Source organism: Falco punctatus (genome assembly GCF_963210335.1).
Source record: "Falco punctatus genome assembly, chromosome: 9".
NCBI lineage: Eukaryota > Metazoa > Chordata > Aves > Falconiformes > Falconidae > Falco > Falco punctatus.
The window spans coordinates 51,357,513-51,384,468 of NC_137589.1; the positions used below are offsets into that span (position 1 = coordinate 51,357,513).

Sequence of the window (26,956 nt, forward strand, 5' to 3'; positions counted from 1 at the left end):
AGCGGCTGGGGAACCACTGCCCCATCTCTCGGGGTACGCCGTTTGGGGAACGCAGCCGTCCAGCGGCACGGCCTCCCGGGGGATGCCTGGCTGAAGGCATGCTGGCAGCCCGCTTCGGAGGGACGCAGCACACGGCGCAGACGCCGCGGGCGGGCACGCCGGACGCGCCGAGCCCCCGAGCCGCGGGTGGGCGGCGTGGGGCCGGGCGCGGGGCAGCTGTGGCCGGGCGGTCCGTGAGGCCCTGCTGCCCTCTCGTGGCACCGCGGCACGACGGCTCCGGGCCCGCGATCCCGCCGCTCGCTCGGCCACGGCCACACCGCAGCCCCCGCGCCGGGACCCCCGGGGCCGCATCCTGCGGGGAGCCGCACGCCTCGGGAAGAGGAGCCGGACAAGCCCCGTGCGTAACATCCCCTAGCGCCAACACGGGATAATCCTGAACGTGACGGTTTGTGACCCCGTTTCTCCTCCCGTTATGTCCGGAGAGCCCCACGCTGCCAGCTGCCTGCCAGCCTCTGCCCCCCGCCGCTGCAAACCCTGCTCTCCCGCTGGTGCTCTGACCGCTGCTCCCAGACAATTAATCCAACTCAATTAAACACAGAACCCTGTGGACTCGCAGTGCCCTAATGCCCAACCTCAGGGAGAGCCAGACAGCTGCACTGGGGTGCCTGTGGCTCAGCCACACACATGACCCCACAGAAGCCCCTCTGCCCTGGGGCTGATCCCCAAGGTACCGGCAGGGAGAATCCGGTTCTCGGTCAGACAGGCAGGCTCTGCGGTAACCTCGGCTTCAGATGTGACATTTACAGACTTGCAAGCCTGTGGTAGTAAGAAAAAAAAAAAACAAAACCAGGAGAGCTTTTAGAGACCACTGATAAACCTCTATAAAAGGGGACAGCGCAGGCATCATCGATGAGCTCACTCTGTCAAAGGAACCAGCTCTGCAGAGCCCTGCATGGCCCCACTGCCACCCCGCTGCCTGCACTGTCTCCCAGGAACAACAACCAATGTCCTGCCCTGCTCATCCGACCCCTGGCAGCATCTCAGTCCTTGCCCCCTGCCTCCAAGCCACTACAGCCCGGCAAGGATGGCTCCATGACCCCCAGACTGCAGGGGCGGCTGCATAAGACCCCTGTAGCAGCAGCTGGCTCCCTCCCTGCTCCCATGCACCCACATGCCCATTTCCCGTGGGCTGGCTGGCATTTACCAAGCCCTGCCAGTTGGATGGCCAGCTAACAGCATGTGGCAGCCCCTCAGGCCAGGGGGGCAGGGTGATCAGGGTCTCAGGCTGAACAGCCTCCCCATCCTTCCTCCTCACAGCACAGGCTTCCCATATGCCAACAACTGGGTAACGCCATCGGCTCATTGTTACCACCTCTAACCAAACCCAGAGTCCTTTGTTTTCTCCCCAGGATGCATTAAAAGCTTATTTCCTTATTCCTACCGTTATTTTTCCCTCACACTGTTCACTTGCAGGTGTGGGTGGCCTCACAAAATCTGCCAGACCACCCTGGTTCAATGCTTACGTCCATGTTTATTCACTGGAAAATGCACCAGGAGCTGAAAGAGCATTTCCCTAGTGACGCCAGGAAGCAGGGCTGAACCCCATGTCCCTGCTCTGGGCACAGCAACACCCCCAGGGAACCGCTGGTGATCGAGAGGGTCCCATTCCTGAAGCACGGCATGAAACAGGAGACCGTAAATCTCACTCATTTTCTTTCGCAATCCTGGTCAGGCTTTGCATCTGCTCTCCCTGCCTATGAGTGCATCTGCTGCCCACGTTGCTGATCCCTGCTGGTCCTGATTGCTGCTCAGATGTAGGTCCCTTGCAACTGAACTATTCTATTCTATTCTAAATAAAGCAGAAAAAACACCAAAAACAGAAGGCAGCAAGAATGGCTGCATTATGCCAGTGCTCTCTTTAGTGCTGGTTGGTAGCTGCTGGAGCAGGTGAGCAAGCAGCACCAGAAATGTGCTGCAGCTTTCGCTGAAAGGTCTGGGCAGAGCCCTACAGCTGCCGGTGTGGCATCGGCTGTGCCGCTCTCCTACCTGGGCATGCAAGCAGAGAGGCCACACACAGTTTACGGGAAATGGTTAAACCAAGGTCTTGCCTCCTCCGCAGGCAGCAAAGTCCTCTGAGCCTTCAGACCTCCACCTGCACATCAGCCCTCGAGCAGGGCTGACTGCAAGACACTGCCTGGCTGCTGCTGGGACCAGCAGTGCTGCCGGTGGCACTGGAGCCGTGGCGCTGCTCGTGGCGTGGGTGAAGGACATGGTTCCCTGGAACCTGCCTGCCCAGGCCTGGGCTTCTCCCTGCTCCCACAGAGGAAATGCCAGGCCCCGACATTTCTTGATCTGCTGTGCAGCCTCACAAGATCACACTAAAACTGGTTTCTCTGCAATCTGTAAAGCAGTCTCATGATGGCTGAACAAAAGCCGAGCTGGAAGGGGGATTCGTGTTACTGATGGCCCTTGCACCAGCAAGACCCCAAAAAACACCAGGGCAGAGGAAAGCCACAGTCGGGTGGCTAAAACCCTGCCTCCAGCTACTGCTGCCAGCCAGACTCCCTGCAGTGTGAGAGCACATCTGATGGGTGGAGGGGTCAGAAATAAAGGCTGAAGGGAGGAGGAGGAGGAAGGAAGAGTTATTCCATGATTAACGACTCCAGTCATTAGCCCTGCGCGGGTGTAATGGAGATGGCAACTTTTACTGCCTCCCAGGCATGAGCAGATGAGTCAAATGACCAGGCAACAGAAGCTCTCCTCTGATCGAAAGCAAAACCTGTAACTGCTCAGTGCCCCACGAACTGGTAATTCCCTGCCTGTGCTGCAGCAGCTGCACTGATCGCTGGCCACGAGTGCAGAATCAGGGCCACCATTGCAAAGGAGTTAATACCAACCGGGATGTGCCAGGAGCAAGCCCTTGCACAAGCAACCACTGCTACTTATCTATTCCCTGATGGTATTTATGCGCATCACCCAATCAACTGATTACATTTGCTATTCTCCACCTAAAAATAGTCCTTTTTGTCCTGGGAGTCCACGGGCTGCTCCAACCAGTTTATGAAATGAACAGAGACAGACAAATTTCCAACGGCTGACGCCAGGCCCGGCGCAGGCCTGGGCCCACCAGCAGGGAGGGCCTGGCTACTCCCTCAGTACCGCCTGGCCAGGGGAAGGCCGCAGGACAACCGGCGGGCGGGGAACCCTCGCGTGATAAACCGAGAAAAATAAAGAGAGAAGGCACGTTTCTGTTTCCTCGTTTTTCTTTTAACTTTCCTCGATAGAAACAGCTAGGGCACGGGCGCGGAGGCGGGAGCCCGGCCCACCGGGGGGCTCCCTGTGCGGGCAGCTCCCCGCACCAGGCCCCGAGACCCGGCACCGCGGCCCCCCGCCTGCCCCTGCCGGATACATCGGCCCCCCCGCAGCCTCTCCCCCCGCCCCGCGCTGGCCTCCCCGCAGCCGCTCGCCACCGCCCCGGCCCCGCCGCCTCCCGCGACTCCAACTCCCGGCATGCTCCGCGGCCCGGTGCATACGTCACGGCGGCGCGGCGGCGCGGGGCATGCCGGGAAGCGGCGCGCGCCCCGGGAGCGGCGGGCAGGTAGGGCGCACCCCGGGCCCCGCGGCGGCGGCGCCCCCTGCAGGCGGGGCGGGAGCGCGGGGCGGCGGCAGGCGGGACCCCAAACCCCACCACCCCCACCTCCCTCCCACCCCGGGGCGGCCTCGGCGGGCTGGGGAGGGGGCGGCCGGGCCGGGAAGCCCCCCCTGGCCCCCAGCCGTGCCGTGCCTCCGCGGGATGGGCGCTCCCCGCCGGTGAGGGCCCCTCGGGGGGCCGCCCCTCCTCAGGCCGCGGCGGGCCTTGCCCGGGCACCGGGGGCCGCGGCGGGCGAGGCGGGAGGGGGCTGCTCCCGCGGGTATGGCGGCGGTTCGTAGCGGGCCCGGCGGCCGGTGAAGCCGCGCCCCCCCACCCCCCGGCTCCGGTAGCACAGGGGCTCGGCTCGGTGCGCGGGGGGTGCTGCGAGACGGCTGCTGCTGTGGCCGCCGCTGGCGTTGTCACCGGGGCTGCGGGGGGTCACGGCGCCGGGCTGTGCCGCCTTACCCCGGCACTGCGCTGGCCACCGACCCCAGCGGGCCACCCCGGCGCGGGACTAGCGGGCTCGCCGCACGCACTCGCTGAAAACTACAGGTTTGCGAAGAGAAACTACAGCAGGAATTTTTTTTCAATATAAGGAAACCAAATGCGCATAATTTCCCAATTTTTCTAGCTTGAGCCTCAGCTGAGGCTTTCCCTGCCACCCTGCTCTGCATCAGGGAACTGCCTTGGGAGGGACTGATGCGCCAGAACAAGGGGCTGTTAAGGAAACTTCCTGGAAGGCACGGCCGAGTGCGAGATAAAGATAAAAAGTGCAGCAGTAGAACTAATTTCACACGACTAAGGCGCATGCTGCTGTTCTGATAACAGGGGGTTATACATGAAAAGAATGTCATACAAATCATCTTTATAAAAACCTGACTTAAACCTAAACAAAATCCCTTCCACCATTGTTCTTTAATGAAAATACTTGGTTTAAAGGTAGCTTTTTACATAACTCAGCATCTGGCGTCTGTGCTGCTCCCTCATCCCTCCCTAAGCAAGTCTTCTGATATATTTCCAAGGAAAATAAGAATAATGGATCTGGTATCCTGTGTTTCATTTTTAAAAACCGTTTTAACAGACAGACTTTTCATCCCTCAGAAGAAGGTTTCTGCTCTACATGGCAGCACCCAGGCTTCTGCTTACCCAGCTGAGATATACGCTAAGAATAAAAGGGAAGCACATTCAGCACACGCGGCAGCAAGCGCCTGGAGTGTCCCTGCTCCCTGGGTGCTGGGGATGTGATACTCACTGTGCCACCATCGAGCCAAGCATCAGACCCCAGCTTGGTACTTGGAGGTTCTGCTACACCACTGAATACCTGCCTGAAATATGGGCTTTAAAGGACTGTGAACTGCAGCTGATAATTATTATTTTTTTCTTTTCTATATGAACATAAAGAACTTTTCTTCGTTGCAGTTGTCATCTTCCACTTGAGCAAATGGGAAACTGAAATACACTGAACCTTTCTGTCTGAAACGTTCCCGAGGATGAAGCAGGCAAACCCAGCAGGGAAGCGAGAATGCTGCACACATGCAGCCATTATTCAGAAAAAGCTGTCTGTTCACATCCTTCTGTGACTGTCTCTTCATTTTAAAGACTAACTACTTCATTCTCCTCCTCTCCCCCTAGAAGAAATGTTTTCTTCCCCACTTCTTTTAATGGCTAAGCAATGCAATAGCAAAGGTATTGAAAGCCAGTCTACTGAATAATAACTTAATGATGTAGCCCTGTGCTGTTCCTTTTGAATGGATGGCTGCTTTAGCAAGAGAGCTGCTGGGATCTGCTCCCTGCTGTGAGGGATGCGAGGATGGAGGAACCTGGATTGAAGCTGAACAGCAACCAGAGTGGTAGAAGACAGAACCAGAATACAAGAATGAGGTTAACACTGCGAGATTGTGAAAAAAGGAGGAATTATATGCAGTTAAGCTAAGTTCAGAAACTAATAGTGACACTTGTAGTACATAGTAATGAATGTTTGGAGTTGTCTGTTAACTCCTTTATTGCTAATACCTGCTAGAACACTGCTGCGTCAAGCGGTGTTTAGTTGGCATGCTGAAGCATGATGCAGCACGGCAGAGGTTAATGGAATACACCGGTGTAAAATGTTCACTATGTTTTCAGTATGTACAGTCTCATTCCCAGAACAAGTGGAAGCTGACACATCATTCCTTCTAGTTTCACTTTTTGGCAAACGTATGAAACCTTGAAAATTTATTTTGGCTATCTAGAAAAGCAGAGTAAAACAACCACATTCATTTCGTTCGTATTTGATGTCACATCTGAATGCAGGTCTCCAGAGGTGATATATTAATGTCCTAAAGCATTGCACCATCTGGTTCCTCTTTTGATGCACAGCGTTTTGAATGCTTGGTTTAATCTCCCTGGGTTTCAGTAAATTATGTAAACTTGGAGGCTTGGCAGCAGGAGATGGGCACCATGAGGAGATGATTCAGTCATCAATATCTATTGGGCTTCCTTATTGCTGCCATTACACTTCTTTCAGTTCTACTTACAAATTTTGCAAGTGAATAATTCATCGCACTAGGAGCTGCAAGTTAGTTTTGGAATTTGCCCACTCTGAGATTAGCTATGACTAATCCATTCTTTCCAAATGTGGAAAAGCTAACTGGGCTTCTTTTTTTTCAGGGTTGGGTGATAAATCAGAAATAAATTGCATGTATATGTAACTGCTGGTGATGACATAAATCACATTTCCTTTTTTCTTTCTGGACAGAACAGGAGCACCTTGGAATAGATGCGAGTACAAGACTTTGCACCAGCTAGAGCTGCCTTGGAAAGCCATGGCTGCTGCCCCTCATCTCAACTCAGATGCACTGCGAGAGGTCCTGGAGTGCCCCATTTGCATGGAGTCCTTCACTGAGGAGCACCTGAGACCCAAGCTCTTACACTGTGGGCACACCATCTGCAAACAGTGCTTGGAGAAACTCCTAGCAAACAGCATTAATGGGATACGATGCCCCTTTTGCAGCAAAATCACGCGGATCACAAGCTTAGCTCAGCTGACTGACAATCTTACTGTGCTGAAGATCATAGACACCGCTGGACTGGGGGAGGTGGTGGGTCTGCTCATGTGTAAGGTCTGTGGGAGAAGGTTGCCAAGACACTTTTGCAAGAGCTGTAGCTTGGTTTTATGTGAGCCGTGCAAGGAGACATCACACGTGCCCCAAGGGCATAGAGTCATTGCTATCAAAGAGGCTGCTGAGGAGCGTAGGAGGGAATTTGGTACGAGGCTTGCCAGACTTCGGGAGCTCATGGATGATCTGCAGAAAAGAAAAGCATCTCTGGAGGGTGTTTCAAGAGACCTGCAGTCTAGATACAAAGCAGTTCTGCAAGATTACAGCAAAGAAGAGCGCAAAATCCAGGAAGAACTGGCCAGGTCACGCAAGTTCTTCACCACCTCTTTGTCTGAAGTGGAGAAGGTAAATAATCAGGTAATGGAGGAGCAAGCTTACCTGCTGAACTTAGCAGAAGTGCAGATAATGTCTCGCTGTGACTATTTCCTTGCCAAAATAAAGCAGGGAGATATAGCTCTCTTGGAGGAGGCAGCAGACGAGGAAGAACCAGAACTGACAAACAGTCTCCCAAGGGAGCTGACCCTTCAGGAAGTTGAACTCCTTAAGGTGAGCCACGTGGGACCACTGCAGATCGGGCAGGTGGTGAAGAAACCCCGGACCGTTAACATGGAGGAATCACTTATGGAAACTGCAGCATCCTCATCGGCATCATTTAGGGAGCCTGACTTGGTGCAAGAAGAGGCCAGCTGCACACCAAATTCCTCACCAGCCAAGCCAAGGATGCCTGAAGCAGCCACGAGCATCCAGCAGTGTCACTTCATCAAGAAGATGGGCTCCAAGGGCAGCCTGCCAGGGATGTTTAATCTTCCCGTCAGCCTGCACGTCACCCTGCAAGGTGAGGTACTTGTGGCAGACAGAGGCAATTTCCGAATCCAGGTTTTTACCCGCAAGGGCTTTCTGAAGGAGATTCGCCGGAGCCCTAGTGGAATCGATAGCTTTGTATTGAGTTTCCTTGGAGCAGACTTGCCCAATTTGACTCCTCTTTCTGTCACCATGAACTGCCATGGCCTGATAGGTGTGACTGACAGCTACGATAACTCTGTCAAGGTCTACACCATGGATGGCCATTGCGTGGCCTGTCACCGCAGCCAGCTAAGCAAGCCCTGGGGCATCGCTGCCCTGCCTTCTGGGCAGTTTGTAGTGACCGACGTGGAAGGGGGGAAACTCTGGTGTTTCACAGTTGACCGCGGCGTGGGGGTAGTCAAGTACAGTTGCTTATGTAGTGCAGTGCGCCCGAAGTTTGTCACCTGTGATGCTGAAGGGACAATATACTTTACTCAGGGGCTGGGGCTTAACTTGGAAAACCGGCAGTACGAACACCACTTAGAAGGAGGCTTTTCAATTGGCTCTGTTGGCCCAGATGGGCAGCTGGGACGCCAGATTAGCCACTTCTTCTCTGAGAATGAGGATTTCAGGTGCATTGCTGGGATGTGTGTTGATGCCAGGGGTGACCTCATTGTTGCCGACAGCAGCCGTAAAGAAATCCTGCATTTTCCTAAAGGGGGTGGCTATAATATCTTAATCCGGGAAGGACTCACCTGCCCAGTCGGTATCGCCATTACTCCCAAAGGGCAGCTGCTGGTGCTGGACTGTTGGGATCATTGCATTAAGATCTACAGTTACCATCTGAGAAGATATTCCACTCCTTAAAGGCATGTCTCTAAGCAAAACCTCTTTTGGCAGCAGAGATTCTTCCAGCCGCATTGCAACCTGATGGGAACAGGCGTCAAGTATTCGGAAAGATTGTGCCATAACCGAACCGTCATGTTTTGTGTTTAGAAACAAAATAGATTATGTGGTGGTGGTCTGCTTCTTCTTCTTTTTTTATATAAAATCCACACAATAAAAAAGAACAAGCATGAGGGAAAGGATCCATCCTGCTGGAGTACTTGTTTCCTGCTAAATGACTGGTCACTCCATAAAACCTGTCACCTCTGTGCATCACATCTCCTACACTTCCAGCTTCAACCACTGTATCTTTCTTTGTGCCATGAACGCTGACTTGACTGCTCTAAATCAGCTTCCCTTAGAGAACCAGAGAGGCAATCCTGTTCTTGCTGTGGTATTTGCAAGGAACTGGGTAGCAGTTGTCTGGGCAACTACTAGATAAAGCAGTTTCCCATTGCAGCACTGCATAAAACGAAATAGCCCTCTTCAGCTGCCCAGAGATGGAGCTTTACTTTCAGACTGATGAGGGAGGGTTTTCTCTCTTCATTTTTCTGGTATTCAGGAGATCGCCCCTGTCGTGCCATTTGTGAACCGTGTCTGTGCGATGTGAAGTGAGTACTGTGCAATCATGGGAGACTGAGCTGAGTCAGAAAACTGCCCCCTGATGGCAACAGGGTTTTTATTTCTACTAAGAGTTCTGCTAGGTAGAAGGGGCTAAAAAGAGAGGGGGTTGGAGGAAAAAAAATGAGGGGAACCTGTGGTTGATATTTACTGTTGTTTTACTATTAAATGTATCCTGGAAACTGTCTTTGGAAGGTAGGTCTGGTATAGAAAGGTTCGTGGGGAGGGGGTATGGGCTGGGGAAATAAGACTGGGAGACTGTAGTAAATGAGGTTAGATGCAACATATTGTTTTGTTCACTTGCACTTCACTATTTTGCATTCCAGACCACTGCATTTAGGAATAGGTTTCCACTCATCTGCACTTAGTATGTGCAAGCTACTCGCTGCTGAGAAGGAGTGTGTGTGTGTTTGTGGTACTCCTTCGTTTTTATTTTGTTAATACTTGGAAGCGTGTCCATTGGTGCATTGCTGTTGTTTTTTTTTTTTTTTTTTTTTTTTACGGCACCAGCAGGCACCAGAGTTCATGTTCATCACGGCTTTGGGCCAAATGAAGCACAAAACTGCAGCTGTGTGAACCAAGGCCCCCACAGTGCTACTCTCCTGGCTGATAAATGTGTTCCTCAGTGTGGTGCTGCTCGCCTAGAATAGTTTATTGAAGGAAAGATGCATTTAAATAGGGCACAGTGGTAGCATGTTAATCTGCCACAGATAATAGTTACACTGCAGTGCATTTATTTGTTGCTATCAACAATGTAGTTGCAAATTTGGGGGCACAACAGACCATATAAAAGCTGATTTTATGGTGGCTGCCATGCTAGAGCAAATTGTTTGCTACTTGTGCTACAACATGTATGCAACAGGTGATTTTTTTTTAAACTCCTATATATTTTCCCCTAGTGAAACAGCAAAGTAAAACCGGCTTCCGAGCTGCTGCTGCTCCCGCCAGTTGTTTGGCAGTTACAGGGTTTGCAAAAGAAGCGCTGGGAGCAGATTTTGGTGAGATTTTGGGTTTTTCCCCTCCCCGTTCTGCTTATCCAAGGCACTGAAGAGGGTCAACACAACAAACACCAGCTGTGCGATGGAGATGCCCCTCCATCAGGGCAACTTTGGGTTTCCCTTGCTATAATGTGCTGGAAAAAGCTTGCGGAGAAGGGAGCAGGAGCCAAGACACTAGCATGGCAGATGGTGCTGAGCGACCTCAAGGGAATGGAACCCCGCTTCCCTCCTGAGCTGCTCCGTGTGTTTGCCAAGGCTACCAACTTGCACATAATTATTTACATTCTCTGCTTCTCTATTTTTGGGTGGGAGGGGTAGTCGCCTAAGGTGTGTAACAGCAATTTGGGGAACCGATCTCATCTTGCATGTATGTTTTTGGGAGATGATGGCTATTACTGGGCCCTTCTGCAGTTAATTACATTGTAACTCAAGGCATTTTTTCCAGTATTACGGTAATGGCAGTTCCTCTCCTACTGATCTCTTTTTAAGTTTCCTCCTGTTTCCAAGAACTGCTCCAAGCAGTAAGCTACTGTGGACCTGAATAATTGAAGCAATATTATCTATGATAATATGTACCTCTGTCATTTTCTGTTTCGATGGATTTTTTTTTTTTTTTGCAATAAACATCACACTACTAGCAATAACATTTCCTAGAGTGCTTGAAGGGACATAAAAGCCGGTCCAGTAAACTGAGCAGTTGGTTACCCCAGCCTGTTCTGGTTACACAGTTCAAACAAAGCGTCTGTCATCTGTTTCTCAGAGATTCAAGAAAAATAACACTATCCTGCGATGCACTGGTGGGCCAGGACACTGTGATCAGCGCCTGGGGGGGTGTGTTGCCTGCAGCTCTTCTTCTAGTCTTGGGTTTCAGTCAGAAAAGTGAAAAAGAAAACCTGCTGTCCCTCGCCCAGGGTATTCACATCCCCTGACAAAACTCAGAAGTGATTGCGAGATGATTTTGCACAGCTGTATTTCTTGCCATGGTGCCCCTACACAATGTTGTGATCATCTGCCAAACGAGATGAAATGGAGTAATTAAGGATTGTGACAAAATAGTTTGGCTTCTGCTCTCTACCTGGAAAAAGAGCTTGTCTGGTTGTACGTATGTGTTTGGTTTTTAAAGATTCTGTAATAAAGGAAAAATTGATCCAATTAAAAGTGCATTGCAAATGGCTCATTTTCTTATTAAAAACACTTCATCTCCTCCCTTTGGTGGCAGATTGGTTTTTACAGCCAGTGGGGATTAGACTTGGGAACACAATGGCTACGAGACCCCTTTTATGCTGTCAGGTTGCAGAGGATAAATCTGAGCTCCTTGGCAGGTCTCATGTAACTTTATCTGACACTTCCCTACCCACCTCATAAACAAATACTAGAATGTCGTACCTTAATTCATGCCGATACTCCCACAAGGGCAATATCTTACTTTTCACTGTAGCTGATACCTGATGTTTTAAAGGTCTGGCCCACATTCACTGGCATGGAGCGCTTAGTAAGAGGATGTGGAAGCCTGGCTGAAGGCTTCATCACCTGCATCCCTGGCTCATCAAGGGGCTTTCTGGCTCAGCTCTGTCCCTCTGTAGAGGTGACATATTTGCTGGGGCTGGTAGCAGGGCTGCTATTAGGGTTCACCTATTATTCTGGATAATTTTGATAAATGCTACAAGAAATCATGTTAGAAACAGTGTATGTAGGCTGAGCCAGCAGAGAGCTAAGCAGTTCGCTGCTCGGCATTCCAGGGCATCAGTACGTCAGTACGTGCAGGCTCTCCCCCTGCTCCTGCTACCCAGCTGGGTTTGCAGATCTGGGTGAAGGCAGCTCTTTAAACAGCTACAAGTTACTGGTTTATCAAACACAGAACAACTGTCGTGCCGCTGCTGTTAGACCCACCCTGCCACTTTATGAGAAGTTTGATTTCTTAGGGTAGCGGCAACTGACAGCCAGGGTTTCTTCTAAAGGGATGAGGGAGACAGCCTGTTTCTTAATCAAAGGGGGCAGAACCATAAAAGTAAAAATAAAGCCAGATGCTCCAAGTCTTTTCTATTGTATAGTTTAAGTGATTTTTCTGGGTCATTACTCAGTGCGAGGATTTAAAGTTATTTCATTTTGCACAACTAATTACTCGACTTGCCTGGCAATTTTGGATTACAATGAGCAGTGCATAAGGTCATTTAGCAGACTGAGTCATGGCACATATTTTAGTCTAAACTAAATTTCACGGCAACCAGCTAGATTGTTTTTTCCTCCTCCAAACAAAATGTCAAAATCTGAGGGTTTGAAATAAATATAATGGCATACACCGCAAGCAAGTAAGAGTGTTACAAAGATTAAATAGAGTGGTTGTTTATAGGAACAGATCTCAAGGACAGGGAAATTCTATGCACTTCTGACCGAGCAGGTATAAGGGTAAAGCCATTACCTCCTTTAATAGATGCAGAGCTTGCCTTGTAGCTTTCTTAATGCACCTGATTGCGTCTAGGAAATGAGAACTAGAAGTTCTCGTGGACTAGTTCAATCTTAATTGTGTTATGGCAGTATCAGACCTGGAGGGAGATGAATGAGAACCTCAAGAGACAGAAGGGATCCACAGACCCCACTCAGAAGAATATGAACTGCTATTTTAGCAGAGCTTGAGGTTGTGTCCTTACTATGGCTTGTGTTTTATGAAGAACTTCTGTCTGAACTGCTGAGTTCACAAGAAAGCAGGAAAACTGTAACCTCTTAAAGGTAAATGCGATCAACAACATATAGTTCAAAAGGAGGAAAGTATTGGGGAGGCTGGTGGGCAGAAAGCCTTCGGGAATGCGATGGGACCTGCCAGAGCACAGCCCTTCCATGGGCTATTTTAGTAAGTGACCTGTTGCTGAGAGGGAACATCTTTCACATCTGTAGCAGCCACTTCCCAAGCTCGGCTTGCTGGCTGCCCAATGTGGCCAGGTAACATCAGCCCAGGAAACTCTCCAGAGATCATAGGAAATGCAAGAAAAACAAACATTTCACTTACTGCAGACCTAAAGCAACGTAACGTGGTCAGGTAGTGAAGCCCTCTGAGTCTCCACCACCCATGCATAGCACATCCCGAGCCCATCAGCATCCCTCCCCGCTCCCCAGCTGAGCTTCTCCCAGGTCCTCAAGTGGCAAGGGAGAGGAGCTCCTGCAAGGCTGCGTGCTCCTCCTCCACAGCACACCACCAGCATGCCATTTCTTTTTTCCAACTTTTCCCAGCTGGAGAACAGAAGTCTCCCACGCTGAGGCTCAGCTAGTCTGCACCATGGGAAGGAAACGAGTTGTCACTCAAATGCTTGACAAGAAGAGACCCTCCACATTGCTGCTGATAACGTCTCCATTTTCTCTAGGTGCTGGGGCACTTACAGACTTCTGTTCTGCATTTCATGTATCACAGAATCATAGAATGGGTTGGGTGGGAAGGGACCTTAAAGATCATCTAGCCATCTACTATCGTAGAGTGAATGAGCAAGCTAGAACAGCTCTTGGGAGAATCCCACCAGGGCTGTCAGGTCTTGCTGTCAGATTTTGCTGTCACAGCACCTCTTTCCTTTCCCTCACTGAGCTCTCCTCCTCTTCCTCATCTAGCCAGACTGAGGGGCCACAAAGCAACCAGGTCTCTGACACATGTTTATCAGCGAATGAAGCGGTCCCTGGCAGGTGGATATGCTGGATGGAGGGATCGCTGTCTTTCCTCCTGTACATTCTGTGACTCTTTTTGTGGCGGGGTGACTCCCAGCCTCCACCTCCAGTTTCATTGCTGAGCATGGCAATATACGGTGTGGAATAGACCAGTTTGCATCAGCAGTCCTGGCTGTGTCCCCTCCCAACGTCTTGCCCACTCCAGCCTAGGTGCTGTGGAGAGGGAGCCTGGGTGCTGTGCAAGCACTGCTCAGCAGTGGCCAACGTGCTGGGGTGTTATCAGCACTGGCTTAGCCACAAACCCAAAGCACAGCACCACAGGAGCTGCAATGAAGACAGTTCGCTCCATCCCAGCCAGACCCAGAACATTCTTACACACAACAGGAGGTGGCCAGGAGTGTCACGTTTGTCCCAGCTGCCAAACAAAGATGCTCACATAATTGGTACGAACTTAATGAGGTGCCATCAGTGTTAAATACTGGCTTCGATGGGGGAGAAAACTGATGAGGGCTCCTCTGGTACAGATCAATGGCCAGGTCGATCTCAAGGTCCCTGCTCAGAGTTAAAGCATTGCTTGGCTGCACAGAGCCAGAACTAGCAGCCCAGAAAATGGGCTTTTAATCACTCTGCATGAACTAAAATTGGGGTTTGCTTTGCTCTGCTCACAGGCTAACACTGTTCCTAGGGGGAGAGCCTGGGGGCCGTTTCCATGCCTGCCCTGAAAGGAGCACAGCACTCCTGTGCTGCAGCCCTGCCTCCGTGCCTCCCTGGCTCTCTCACTTGGAGGATTCACTCCTGCAAATCTTTAGGAACAAGGGCAGGCAGCTCTTTTGCCTCGCCTCCCCCAGCACACACCTTATCTGCTTGCAGGAGGAAGGAGAACAGTTTGCCTTTCTAGAGGCAGAGCAGCCTGCACACGCCAGCGGTGCCCGCAGCCCACCCACTCCAGCAGAGCTGGGGGTCCAGGCAGTGAGAAGCCACCAACTTTCTGCTGTCCCTGGCGAGAGCCAGATCCCTTTCTCCTCCATGTGGCTGAAGGAAGCACTCTGCAGACACCGACCTATATCACAGGCTCCTGTGCCGGCAGCGAGCGCGGCGTTTGGGCTGCTCCAGCCCCGGCAGAGAGCCAGCACCTGGCCTGGCGCTTTGCACGAGTCCGGCTGCCAGCGGCGCGGTCGCCTCTTCAAGACCATGTTTTCAATTAGGGCTCGACGCACAGATTGTGCACCTTATTGGCAGAGGCCTCCTCCCGAGGCCTGCCGATTGATTTATGAAGTTGATTAAAATATCAAAATAATTTTGTGTGATGCTGCAAACACGCTGCAGTGTGCATTTTTATCATAGTTGGTGCTGTTCCAATTAGCTCGAGACTCTCCTCTCCCCCTCCTCTTCTGACCTGCTTTGTACGCTAACAAATTACAGTTATCCTGGCCTTACTTTTGTATTTATTAGCGATGATGCATATGTACACTCTCTGAGCAGTTCGGAAACGGGCTGGCTAGCAGCGGGGAGCCCGGCAGGCCAGAGCTGTTTCTGAGCGGAGAAGGCATCCAGAACTGTCTAGCTGGACCTATTTATGCTGATCCTCCTTATGTCACTGGCAAAATGAGGGTAAATCAGTGGAGAAGCTGGGAATAAAATCCATCTACCATAAACAGCAAGCTCTTTCTCTTAGTTAACTGGGGCTTCTCCAGGAGTGAGCGAACCCTGGGTTTTCCCGTGATGCCTTCTCTGCCCACAGAGCTGATCTCCCCCGGTATCAGCAAGAGCCCTCAACGTCCTCAGTGTCCTTTCAAGAGCATTTTCTGGCCATCAAAGAACTAAGTACAACACTGGTCCCCTCTGCAGTGCCGCCAGCCCCGACGTCCAGCCTCACTGACCCCACAGCTACTGAAGCCACAGATGGAGCCACACACAGAGAACAAGGTCAGAGCCAGCACCCAGTGCCCAAAAGCTGCACAGCCAGAAACTAAATGTTTATGTCCAGGCATTGCATGCAAAACTCGGGGGGGATCCCCGGGGTCCTGTGAGTGCTTTGGTGCTCTGCTGGTGGTGGGCAAGAGTGTTCTGGATGCCTCTAGCCGGCCGGGGCCGTCCTGTGAGCAGCACGGGGCAGGCACAGCTCCAGAGGTGCTGGTGGGAGCTGGGTGGGGAGCGAGGGTGCTCGCCTCAGCCAGCTACATACCATGCACTAAAAAGGAAATTATTTTGTCAGCAAGGCACTGCTCACCTCAGGCCCCGTGCTACTGCGGGGCTTTGCGGTTGAGCCCTGGGAACCACCGCTGCCCATGGCCAGGAGGAAGGTGGGGGTTCAGAAATGGGAGATATTTCACCACCAGATTAAGTGTTGCCACTGTTCATCTCCCCTCTGGCCCCAGCACCGTGAAACAGCAGCGATGCTTGTGCCAGGCTGAGGCTGCAGTGACTGCCTCTTGTTCCCATGCGGCATCTCCAGAGAAACCCAGCGTCTGCAGTGACAGTGCTGGGGCCATGGAGCCATTCCGGCTCTGCTCCCCACTGATACATTTGCCCAGGGATTGCAGGGAGCGTGCCCAAACGATTAATACCTTGTGAGTATGTAAACAACACACCTCCACCACGCTTTCTGCTGCTAAACAGGGGCATTGCTATGGCAAACTTCATTTATCACTATTTAAAAGCAGAACAAACAAGTACAAGGTGTTGTAAATACGCTTACAAGACGAGCTGTGCTGGGAAGACAGGAAAAAAAAAAAAAGAGCAGAAAGCAACAGAGGCAGCGGTGGGAGCACACCTCCGTCCCATCTGTTGGCTTCCACCAAACGAGGCCACTCTCGGCAGCGCCCATGGGGCACGACACCAGTGCCTTGACGACCTCCATTACCATCAGCCCCACAACGGGCCCTATAAAACACCACAGACCCAGGGAGTATCCCCAGCTCCCTGGAGAAGAGAGATGAATTGGCAAATGGAAGGCTCCAGTGATAAGGGAGTTTTTTATAAACATAACCTAATTGTATTACTTCAAAGTCCTGAAGTTTATTGCCCTGTTTAATGATGTGTCTCGTTATTTATGGTGTAGCACAATGAGTCTGCTATTGATTTAATACACTTCTTTAAAGACCGTCATTGTCACAAGCAATAAAACGAAGCCATTCTGAGGCAGTTCAATTATGTCACATCTCCATCACCTGACCCCAAGCACCCCGGCATGTGGGGGCCACCACAGCGGGGCTGGGGGCAGCCGGTGAACTGGGTCACCCTGGGGAAGGATGGAGCCAAAGGGCAGGAGCAGGCAGGATGGCTCAGGGGTGCTGCCCACGGACATGTGCCACCATTGCCTGCTGCTGGGCAATTGGTTTGGTACCAGTCTCCTGTATGCGCCTGCCAGCCAGCATGGTGATGGTGAGTGCACAGCAGAGAGGGGATGATGGGTGGAAAACAGCACGAATGATAACCAGCATTTGTGACCCCACCCATTCCCGCCGCCCTCCTCACCTTTCTGGTACTGGAGCCAGAGCTGCTGCTGGACCTTCTTACTGGGGAAGTGGATGGTGCAGCTGAATTCGGAGCCATACAGCGCCTCCGCGATGTAGTGGGAGCCAAACTGCTGGATGAAGGAGAGCAGCTCCTCCCGGCTGCTGTCCTTGGTCAGTATCTTCAGGATGTTTGCAAAGCCTGTGGGAAGGAGGCAGGGGATCGTGGGTCAGCCAGGCAGGGCTGCCAGCCACAGCCTGGGGGGAAGGAGGCCCAGAAAATCCCTGCTCAAGATGTACACGTCCCCACATGGGTGCAAAATGCAGTTCCTCCTCTCTTGCCTCCGTGGTCTTTATGATCCTTTGGAATCCACAACCAGCTATTTGCACTGGGCTGTGGCTCTGGCATCCTGCTATGATTCCTCTCCCTAAGACACTTCTCAAATCATTTCAGAGGGATGTGCACGTGAACACGTGTGTGTGCACCCACGCCCCCACACTCCCCTACATACCCTCGTGCCAGCTCTGGCCCATTTTGCAGGCTGCTGGCACATTGTCAGCGCTCTCCGCAGAGGATGCGCTTGGCCTTTGCTTTGCAGTAGCCATAACCAGAGATGTTCTCCTGGTGTAAGGATTAATTTATTACAGACTGCACTGCAGACCATCCCCAGTGTCAATACCCTGCACAACCGATAACTATTTTTAGGAAAGCTGGAGACAGCCCAGAAGGACACGTGGGGCTGGGCTGATTGCAGCTCCATGGGTGCGCAAGGGCCAGGGCATCTCTTGAACAACGCCCTGCAGTGTCAGTACAGACAGCGGGGACTCCAGCACAGGACAAGGACATGCACCCTCACTGATCTACAGAGATGAAATATTGTGGAGGCATCGGTGGCATCATTTAGAGCTGGCTGATATCATCATTTTGGTTCAGTGGTGGAACGGAACACATACTGCAAGAAAATACGTCATAACTGTCACCAAAATGAGGTTATCTGGCTGGTTGGTTGGTTGTTTTATTGAAAGAGAAGGTTGGTTTAATAAAAAAGCTAGAAGAATTCATTTTGAGCTGAACCCAAATATTTTTTTCAGCTCTAAGCAGGTTATTTTATTCTGGGGCTCTGCATCTGTCTGCACTAAATCTTTTCTTTCTTCTTTTTTTTTTTTTTTTTCCTCCATTTAAAAAACAGGTTGATTTTTAAATAAAAAATGCTGTTTTGAAATGAAAAGGCAAAACATTTCAGGTCGTAACAAAATGTTTCAGTGCTTCTGAAACAAAATGTGTAGCTATAAAAATGTGGAAGTGAAATGTTTTGACGTTTGCAGGATCCTCCCGCCCACCCCTTCTTCATCTGCAACTCCCTGCTTTATATGACCCACATTTACAAGCGCTTTGGGTCCTTTTGAAACCACATTTTTTCAAGAACTTACTGGGTTTCATACATACACATATAAACAGCCACCCCCACATGAATCCTCCCAGAAGTCTTGCTTATTAGCCTGATCCTGGCTCTGACCTTAGCTCTTGGTTTGTGCAATTCGGCTGCACAAACACCCTGCCTCAGTTTCCCCCCTGTAAAATGCAGGAAGATCTCTCTGCCTGCCTCTGCAGCAGCACTGACAGCATGAGCTACTGCCCGCGCAGAGCCTGGGGCTGGGAAACGCTGGTGAGATGCTTGGCACGACCATGCCTTGGGGCAGAAGACCACCAGCCACCCACCCATGTGGACACACGTCTCCCTCTTATCAGAAACCCTCACCTGCAGAGAGGGTGATGGAGCTGAGCTTCACCCTGTAGAGGTTGCTCCTGACCCGCCAGTGCTGCACCATGGGGTAGCCCATCGCCTCGTCATACTTGATGTCCCCTGCAAAGGAAGAGCCGATGCTCAGCCCCTGCTGACCCCGCAGCCACGCTCTGGGAAATGCCTAATGCTTGCACAGAGCAATGGCTTTGCTACACACCACAGGGGAGAGAAACGGGATGATAGCAGGGATGGCAACCTCCAGTGGCTGTGCCACGGGGTCCTCAGGCTGCTGGCAGGACCAGCATTGCGATGGCTGCGGCTGCCTGGAGCTCACAGGGATGGAGATGCTGCCTTGTCATGCCAGGGCAGACTCGCAGAGCCCATATGCGATTTATGCCCCGGACAGACAGGAGGGATGCCATGAAGGAGCCCAAGACCAGCACCTCAGGAGTGCTGATGCCCCTTGGGCACCATGCTGGGATCTAGGGTGGGAGAAAGGGTTCTTGCTCCTGTGCTCGCCCCAGCAGGAGCTGAGCTCAGGGGCAGTTCGTACCAGTGAGAAGCTGGAGGTCAGGAAGGGGCTCCGAAAGGACGCCACGGCACTGCTCCTCCACGGGCAGCGGGATCACCATGAGGCCATCGGCCAGCTGTGGGAAGTCCTTGATGAAGTTATTCTCCCTGCAGAGAGAAAAAGACAACTGCAAAGCAACGATGCAGGCCACGACCAGGCAGGGGGGCTGATCTGCCCCAGCAGCACGGGGACAGAGGGCGAGGGAGGGCGAGGGACACCTCCAAGCAGGAGACCTTACAGGGGATGAGGTTTGCTGCCCCTGCCACCAGCCACCCCTGGCAGCACAGCCCTCCAAGGTGATGCTTAATGAGCTCCCCAGGGACCATGGCTCCGTTAGTTCTCCAGTAACGTGGGGCTGGTCTCAGCCTGGGGACCCAGCCACTGGTTTCAGCCTGGATTTTCAAAGTGTGCCACTGGAGAGGGGGAAAACAGCAGCAAGGAGAGAGGAATGGCTGCTACACCCCAAAACTGCCCCTTTCCACCACCTGCACCAACTTCCAGTATAGAACCACCAAGCACCAGACCACGCACGGCTGGGGCTTTGCAATCCCAGACAGCAGCATCACCCCTGCGGCTTTGCCCCCAGATGACTGGATTTCCAAAAGGAGTAAAAGGCACATTTACAGACAGACACCAAAAAAAAAAAAAAAAGCCGGCGCGTGCAGCTCACAGCACGATTTTACCACACCTGGGGGATCTTTTCTAACCTTGGCAGGTATAACATTGTATAATAGGCCCCTAATGAATTGTTTCTAGAACAACGATGCTGGGGAAATTATTTGAAATGGTGAACAGACAGGTCTCTGGGAGACAAACCTCCCCCGGCAAGCGAAATGCCTCACGCCTGCGCAAAGGAAACGGGAGGGGGGGATTTTAAATATTGATCTTAGAGCCAAAATATAGGCCAGGAGGCTCTGCGTCCTCCAGGTGCAGAGACAAAAGGGCAGCAGAGCAGAAAAAAGGGAGGTTCCTGCAAAATCAGGTCAGCCCCAGGAGCTGGGGGGAGGCTCAGGCTGGCACCGCCCGCCCGAGCGGCGTGTTTTCTGAACAGATCTTCCTTTAAACAGCTGCCGGTTTACCTCAGTTTTACTCCCTGCAGCCCATCCTGGCAGTGATGCTCCATCATCCCATGTTCATCTTGCAAGTGGGGACACCCTGGTCACCTCCAAGGGTCCCATTGTAGCAAGATGCTGAGTTGGTGGAGCACTTCCTTGGGGCTCTCCTGATGCTCCAGGGCCAGGATATGGCCAGTGCAACCTGTACCAGTGGCAAGCAGAAGGCCATAGCCCTGTGCATTTGGGAGCAGTCCCACCTGGGGATGCTCCCAGCCCCAAGGTGGGCGAGGAGCACTGACACGAGCCTTCACGCTGCACTCCCCGTCTCAAAGCTGCTGGCACCTGATTGTGTCTCGGGAGCTTCACTTCAGGCACAGTTGGAGAAAAAGTGGTTTATTTGTCTGAGAGGAAAAGCCTCCCGCTCACATATGTGCTCGCAAATCTCCTGTCGCTCACACCGGGCGTGGGATCCCCCACGGCTGAGCGGTCCTTTGCTGTTCTGAGCCCTTCGCTGTTTCAGTGATGCAAATGGCAAAGTGCAATTACTGCTGCAGACAGGAGCGGTGTGGGTGGTGGGAAGCAGGGGCTGCAAAATTAGGCAGATCAGTAGGGAATATGGAAAGAATCATGTTGGTGTCTCTGCTGCTCTGCCTCAGCTGAAAAGGGAGAAAGCTGTCAGTGTTACCAAATCCCAAAGCCCCACAGAAGCGTGATGCTGCACCAGAAAAGCAGGATGCAGCCGTGCTGAGCTCACCTGCCACCCCGGAGGACAGGGACCGTCCCCTCCCTGGTGGGTCAGCCCCACACCCTGCACTAGGAGATTAGCTCAAGGGCCAGGCAGGTCACACTGGAGGCCTGCCTGCATCCCATCTCCGAAAGGACCAGGAGGAGATGCTCAGGACAATGACAGTGGCTGGTAGCACCTTCCCAAGGACTCTCACACCGCCTTGCACAAGGGGACAGACTCAGTGATGCCAGAAGAGCCCAGCCCCAGGGGACAGAAACACATGGCACGGCAGACACCAGAAGACTGTGTTAACCCCGTGCCCTGCATCTGAACATGGAGCAGAGAAGATGCAGAAGCAGCGTCTCCTCCATGCAAACCCACCCGGACCATCTCACCAACACCCACCCGTGCCATGAGCCCACGGATCGGCTGTCCCTGGGCACAAGGCCAGCCCACCTGGGTGGCAGGACAGCTGTCGGGGGCTGGTGGTCCATGCGCTGGCAGCTCAGGAGGGAGAAGCTGGAGGAGACGCACACTGGTGCCAGGGCAACCTGCACGCAGCAACTGCTGCTCAGAGCTGACGCCTCTGTAAAAAGGTATTTACCAAAAAGCCACGCTCGGTGGTGCCGCTTGCTGTAATGCCATTTGCTTTAACTGCTCCGCAGTCGAAAGGTCAAGGAAAAACAAGGGGCCAGAACGAGTCGAGGCGTGGGCATACACACCGGAGGGTGCTCACAACGTGCTCCCGTAACGGGAGGGAGCAGTGGTACAAGGCAGGACTTCAGGAGGGCTTCAATGATGCATTTTTGCTACCAAAGCCTTCCTGGGTCTCCACCTTCCTTCCCCACCTCCAACCCCTTGCTCCCTGCCTGCCCAAAGCCAGGATGAGCTGAAGCTGCGTGGAGGAAGCACCCACTGGACACAGGGTCCGGGCATGGCACAGCCCCCCTGTAGAGTCCTCCCAGCTAACACTGCGCCCAGCCCCCGCTGCATCTGGGCAAACTGGGAGGGCAGATGATGGGGATGCCCAAACCCGCTCGTGCCCGGCAGGCGTGGAGGGCAGTGTGCTGCAGAGCCACAGCCGGCAGAGGGCTGCAGCTCCTCTTCCACTGCACCTTACTAACAACCCTGCGGCTCGCAGTGCTGCTCACTGTAGAGGCACAAAAAAAGCCTTTCTGCCAGGCTTCTGTGCTCTCTGGAAGCTCTGATCAAAGCCATTGGGCAATGCGTGCAGGGCAGGGAGACAGACGAGGGGAGGCATGTGACAGCATCCTTGCGCATGTGCTGCTGCACATGCCTCCATCTGGGGCATGGCTGCGCCACCGGCACCTCTGCACGGGTGCAGGACCATGTGCAGGGTTCACAACTGGGGGGCCATGCTGTTTCCAAGAGGCACGGTGATGCCTTCATGACCTCATGGTTCCTACTGATTATGAAGCCAGGTTTATTCTGATGGGATCAGGAGCAAGCCAGGCAAACCTGCCTGATCCCAGCACCTGCTAACCCCACAACATCCTCCCTTGCTCTGCCGCCAGCATCTCCCCAGCACTCACGGAGCAGATGTCAGATACTCACAGGAGCAGAGAGCACGCAGTGCTCTCTGGCATGATGCACACTGAATCCACTTGTCGACTGGCAGCGCTCTGCTGGTGGGCATCTGAACATCTCTTGGGGCATTTTGCAGAAACTAAGTCATTATACAAGGAAGTGCTGTTTCTCCCTCACAGCTCCGGTCCCTAGTAGCATCCAACCTAGGCTACATCCCTGACTCAGGAGGGAGCCGACTTCCAGATAAACGAGTCTTGATGCTGGGAAAAGTCAAATGGCCAAAGGCTTTCCTGAGCTCTTGTACTGGCAAAGTGGGCTGTGAAAGAAAACATTCACCTGGGTTAAACTGAGTTCAAGATCCTGGCTTTGGTGGATACTCCATGTAACCTTGGCTGAGTCATAAAATGCACCCGCTGCTGCAGGTGACACAGGTAACAGACAGCAGCTCCCTCCATCTCGAGGTGCTGCTGGGGTAAAGGCGATTAGTGGCTGCTCAGGTACCAGGAGGAGGGCTCACACGGCAAGAGCCTGCTGTGCTGGTGTTCTCCTGTCCTCCTGAAACTAGATACACAAACTAGAGATGCTTTTTTGGGGAATCTAACCTTAAATAATACACCCAAGGTCATGCAATACAGCCACAGCACGGTGCAGCGTAGAGCTGTGTTACTGTGCTTCGCAGTGCTGGTATCATCTCACATAGCTTCCAAAAAGGACCAACATCCTGCAGCATCTCTGAGCGAAAGGGGGTTTTGGGGGGAGCAGAAGAGGCTGATGCAGGCACTGAGGAGGAGCCAGAGTGCTGTCATCCTTCTGGACGTGGCCACAGTTGCCAGGTCCTGGTCCATGGCATGATTCTGCTAAGCCCTAGAGCACCTTGTCCTCCTGCCAAGGCACTGAAAGCCAGGGCCAAGCGCGCAGTGGGATGGCCCGCAGTAGTGAAAGCTCAGCTGGTGCCTCACATTTCTATCATTTTCCTGTTAGCAACACTGTTGGGTGAAGGAGCAGCTTCTCCTCCTTGGCTCAGCCAGATGTGGCTTCCTCCCTTCACGCTTCACTCTTGGAGGACATGGCCTCAAGGCCAGATTCTGCTCACCAACCCTTGCAGAGACCCTCCTTGCTCCTGTACAACTCTCACTGCAAATCCAAGCATCAGCTGGCATGGGGCTCCCTGCCTCCACCTGCCTCTGATAGCGGATGCACACCCTGCATCCCAGCAACCGGGCAAACATATTCATGAAGGGGTAAAATATATATATATATATATATATGTATATAAAATGACCCCACAAGTGATTAGCTCATGCCCTGAAGCATGAGATTTAATTACCCTTATCTGAGCTGGCGCAGCTACAAATGTTAATCACATTATCATCCAGCATGCTTATGTTCAGCAAAGTGACGATGTGAGGACTGCGCTTTCTGCTATGCAAGTCTGAGAGGATGCCTTCTTCGGCAAAAATAATTTATTAATCTTAGTCTTCCTGCCCTGCAATGGCCTGGGGAGAACATGATGGATCTGAGGTTATTTTGTGCCAGCTTTTGACCCAACTTTCCCTCAGAGAAGCTTTCCCGCTGGGGTGGCCTGCATCTGACATGGGGACATTCAGAAATACCTTCTTTTTAGCTTGTCATCACCAAAACCAATTTATTTAGAGTCACTGAGAGACAGAAAAGAGGGTGTCCTGTTTCCACAGCCACTTTGAAGAAGGTAAGCATGCTGTAAATCTCCCTCCACACGTCTCTGTGACCTCAGGCACTGGTGAATTACAAAGGCTTAATGCAAACCCTCTGAAGCAGCAGTTACTTACTCCAAATTTACTGGTCATTAATTTTAGTGAGGCCCCACTCCAGTCTAACAAAACAGGATAAAAAAAGGACAGACTGGTCAGGTTTTGCCAGGCCCTGGAGCCCCCATCAGCTCCACAACTTTCAGCCCTAACCACCATTTGCAATGATGCATGGCTGGACGGAGCTGTGGGGAGAGAGAAGACCCATGTCCCCCGGAGAACCCCACCGTGTGGCCACAGCTATCAGCCCCATCCCTCCATCAGCCCTGCTGCTGCTGTAGCACCTGTCCCCGCGCTGCCTGTCCCTCCCTGCCGCAGCCCCAGCCTGCCCCACTGCAGCGCCAGCAATAAGCAGCCTGACAATATTCAATAGCTGCCTTACCCCCCTGGTTCAGGGATAATTAGCATTTAAATTGAGGTGGTTTTCGGGAAGGTAAATCATGCCAGCGCTGGGGCTGCAACGCCTGCGGGCATGCACAGATGCTCAGCACCATCCCCTCCACGCACCCTCAGACTGAGCCCCAATAGCCGCTGTGGGGCTGGGGGTGACTGGGACCCCCCTTCCCACGCCTCCTGCTCCCACTCTAACGCAGGGCTGGGGCTGTGTGGTGGTGCAGTCACCTGCGCTGTGATGGGGAGGTGTTGAAGAGGGCTCAGCCAACACTGGCAGAATGCCGTGGGCTCTGTCTCGGTGGCTCTTTGATCCTGGCACTGGAATATTAATTGTGGCAGCTGCACCGACACAGCTGCAGGAGGCCCTCGGTGGCACCACCGGGGCTCCTCTTCCCTCATCAGGCCCAATGTGGGGACACTGAAGCATGGGAGGGGACAGCAAGAGCCACAGAACGGGGCAAAGGGTGGTGGCTATCACCAGGAACTGTGGATGAGAGCAGGAGATGCCAACCCCACTAGTGCCTGTGCCACCGGGCATGTGGTGCCGTGCAGGGTCCCCAGCCATGGCACAATGATGGTGACAGTCACCAAATGACATATGGGCATGGGACCTCAAGACCTGAGAGAGCAGCGACAGCCAGACAGAAGGATGAGAGCGATGGGAGCAGCGCTGCTGCCCGGGAGCCAGCCAAGGCAGGGAAGGGAATTCCTTCCCGGTGAATAGTTTATTCACTGTAAACCAGGAATTCAGCTGATCCAAAGCTATTTGTCAACTCTGCTTGAACCTGTTGCAGAACCCAAGCAGAGATTTTTTTGGTGGTTGTTTCTTTTTAGTACAAAACAGATGAAAAATAAAGAAATAGATATTTTTAGTACAAAATAGAGGAAGATGAATAGTTGCCACCACTGTGGTGCCACCACCTCCGTCCCTGCCAGGGGGTCCTGCATCTTCCCAGTAGCTAAAGACAAGTCTCAACAGAGACTGTGACCACTTTCCCATTCTCTATTAGTGCACCAGAACATCAAACTCCCTTCACAGTAATCCAAAGCATGTTGCTGGGGGTGTTTTAGTTCAGCTGTTGAACCGATAACTCAGCTTCTGCACTGCTCATGCCCAAGCCTGGGTCAGCAGCAGGACCCTTCCTCTGGACCCGGGCATCATGTGCCCGTGCCCATGCCCATCAGCATCATGCTCCACCAATGCTGGACTATTCCAACTTGATTTTCCTGCAGATCATCTCCAAACATCCCCCAAACACTAAAGCCCCCCTCCAGCAGTAACGCCACCACACACCAGGGAAACTCAGCCAGCAGCACCCACCACCGTGGCACAGTAAACATCATGTTCACCAACACAGAGAAAAAGTGCATCCTCTCCTGAAGCCATTTCTAAAGGAAACACACAGGAACTTGCTTTGACACAGAGAGGTAGAGAAGCCATGAGCAACGGGAGCAGGGATCTCCCTCCTGCACCCTGGCAAGCCCCGGAGCAGGCAGCGGGGGTAGGACATGCTGCTGGAGGAGTTCCACCACCATGGTTCTGGCCAGCAGAAACAAGGAAGCTCAGGTGGAGCATCCATAGCCCAGCACCTGCTCATCACTTATTATTCTCCCCGCCCTGCTTCTCACTATACAGCTATTTATTTATTCCAGTAAAGAGTGTCTCCTGTGGGTGAAATCCTACGGTAGGCTGTGGATCTTTCTTCCACCACAGCGCCTGTTGGGAACAGGCTGAAATGGAGTGCTGAGTAAAAACAAATTTGGAAAGTTACGGTTCCCACAGCAACGCCTGGCGCCTGTGCAGCAGGCAGCGTGCAGGCACGCAGAGCTGGATTTATGCCTTAATTACGGAGTCGGGGCTGCAAGAGGAATCCCAAGCAAAGCTCTAGTTTTTAGTCCCTTAGAGAACTTTGCAAATATATGGATTATTCCTTTTGGGATTGAAATTTCCCATGCTTAACCTAAGCTTAAACATGATTTTCTGCAAGAAGTTTTAAGAAAAGTCAAACCT

At 52.5% G+C, this 26,956-nt stretch overlaps 2 protein-coding genes across 12 annotated transcripts in view; one reads left to right on the plus strand and one right to left on the minus strand.

The window, feature by feature from the left end:
- Nucleotides 1–26,956, minus strand: part of ASTN2 (astrotactin 2) — a 366,433-nt gene that overhangs the window by 119,859 nt on the left and 219,618 nt on the right. Inside the window, exons 14-16 of the mRNA XM_080402294.1 lie at nucleotides 19,418–19,542; nucleotides 18,880–18,984; nucleotides 17,142–17,321 (exon numbers count right to left, since the gene is read on the minus strand). Coding sequence (XP_080258420.1) covers nucleotides 17,142–17,321; nucleotides 18,880–18,984; nucleotides 19,418–19,542 — 410 coding nt within the window. The remainder of the gene's footprint in view (nucleotides 1–17,141; nucleotides 17,322–18,879; nucleotides 18,985–19,417; nucleotides 19,543–26,956) is intronic.
- TRIM32 (tripartite motif containing 32) lies at nucleotides 3,442–8,614 on the plus strand. 11 transcript variants are annotated; one of them, XM_080402300.1, is made up of 3 exons: nucleotides 3,498–3,598; nucleotides 5,051–5,554; nucleotides 6,369–8,614. In XM_080402300.1, the coding sequence occupies exons 2-3, from the start codon at nucleotides 5,442–5,444 to the stop codon at nucleotides 8,377–8,379; spliced, it is 2,124 nt and encodes a 707-aa protein (XP_080258426.1). In that variant the 5' UTR covers nucleotides 3,498–3,598; nucleotides 5,051–5,441; the 3' UTR covers nucleotides 8,380–8,614. The 11 variants fall into 11 exon arrangements, with proteins under 11 accessions (XP_080258423.1, XP_080258427.1, XP_080258426.1 ...); XM_080402298.1 differs by having other exon boundaries at nucleotides 3,571–3,598; nucleotides 4,733–5,554; XM_080402299.1 differs by lacking the exon at nucleotides 3,498–3,598 and adding an exon at nucleotides 3,607–4,183 and having other exon boundaries at nucleotides 4,733–5,554.

Excerpts from the sequence above, each read along its gene's own strand:
- TRIM32 (XM_080402300.1), top strand. The coding sequence starts at position 5,442 with ATGGAGGAACCTGGATTGAAGCTGAACAGCAACCAGAGTGGTAGAAGA. Across the intron at positions 5,555-6,368 it reads AAAAGGAGGAATTATATGCA|AACAGGAGCACCTTGGAATA; the intron begins GTTAAGCTAAGT and ends CTTTCTGGACAG.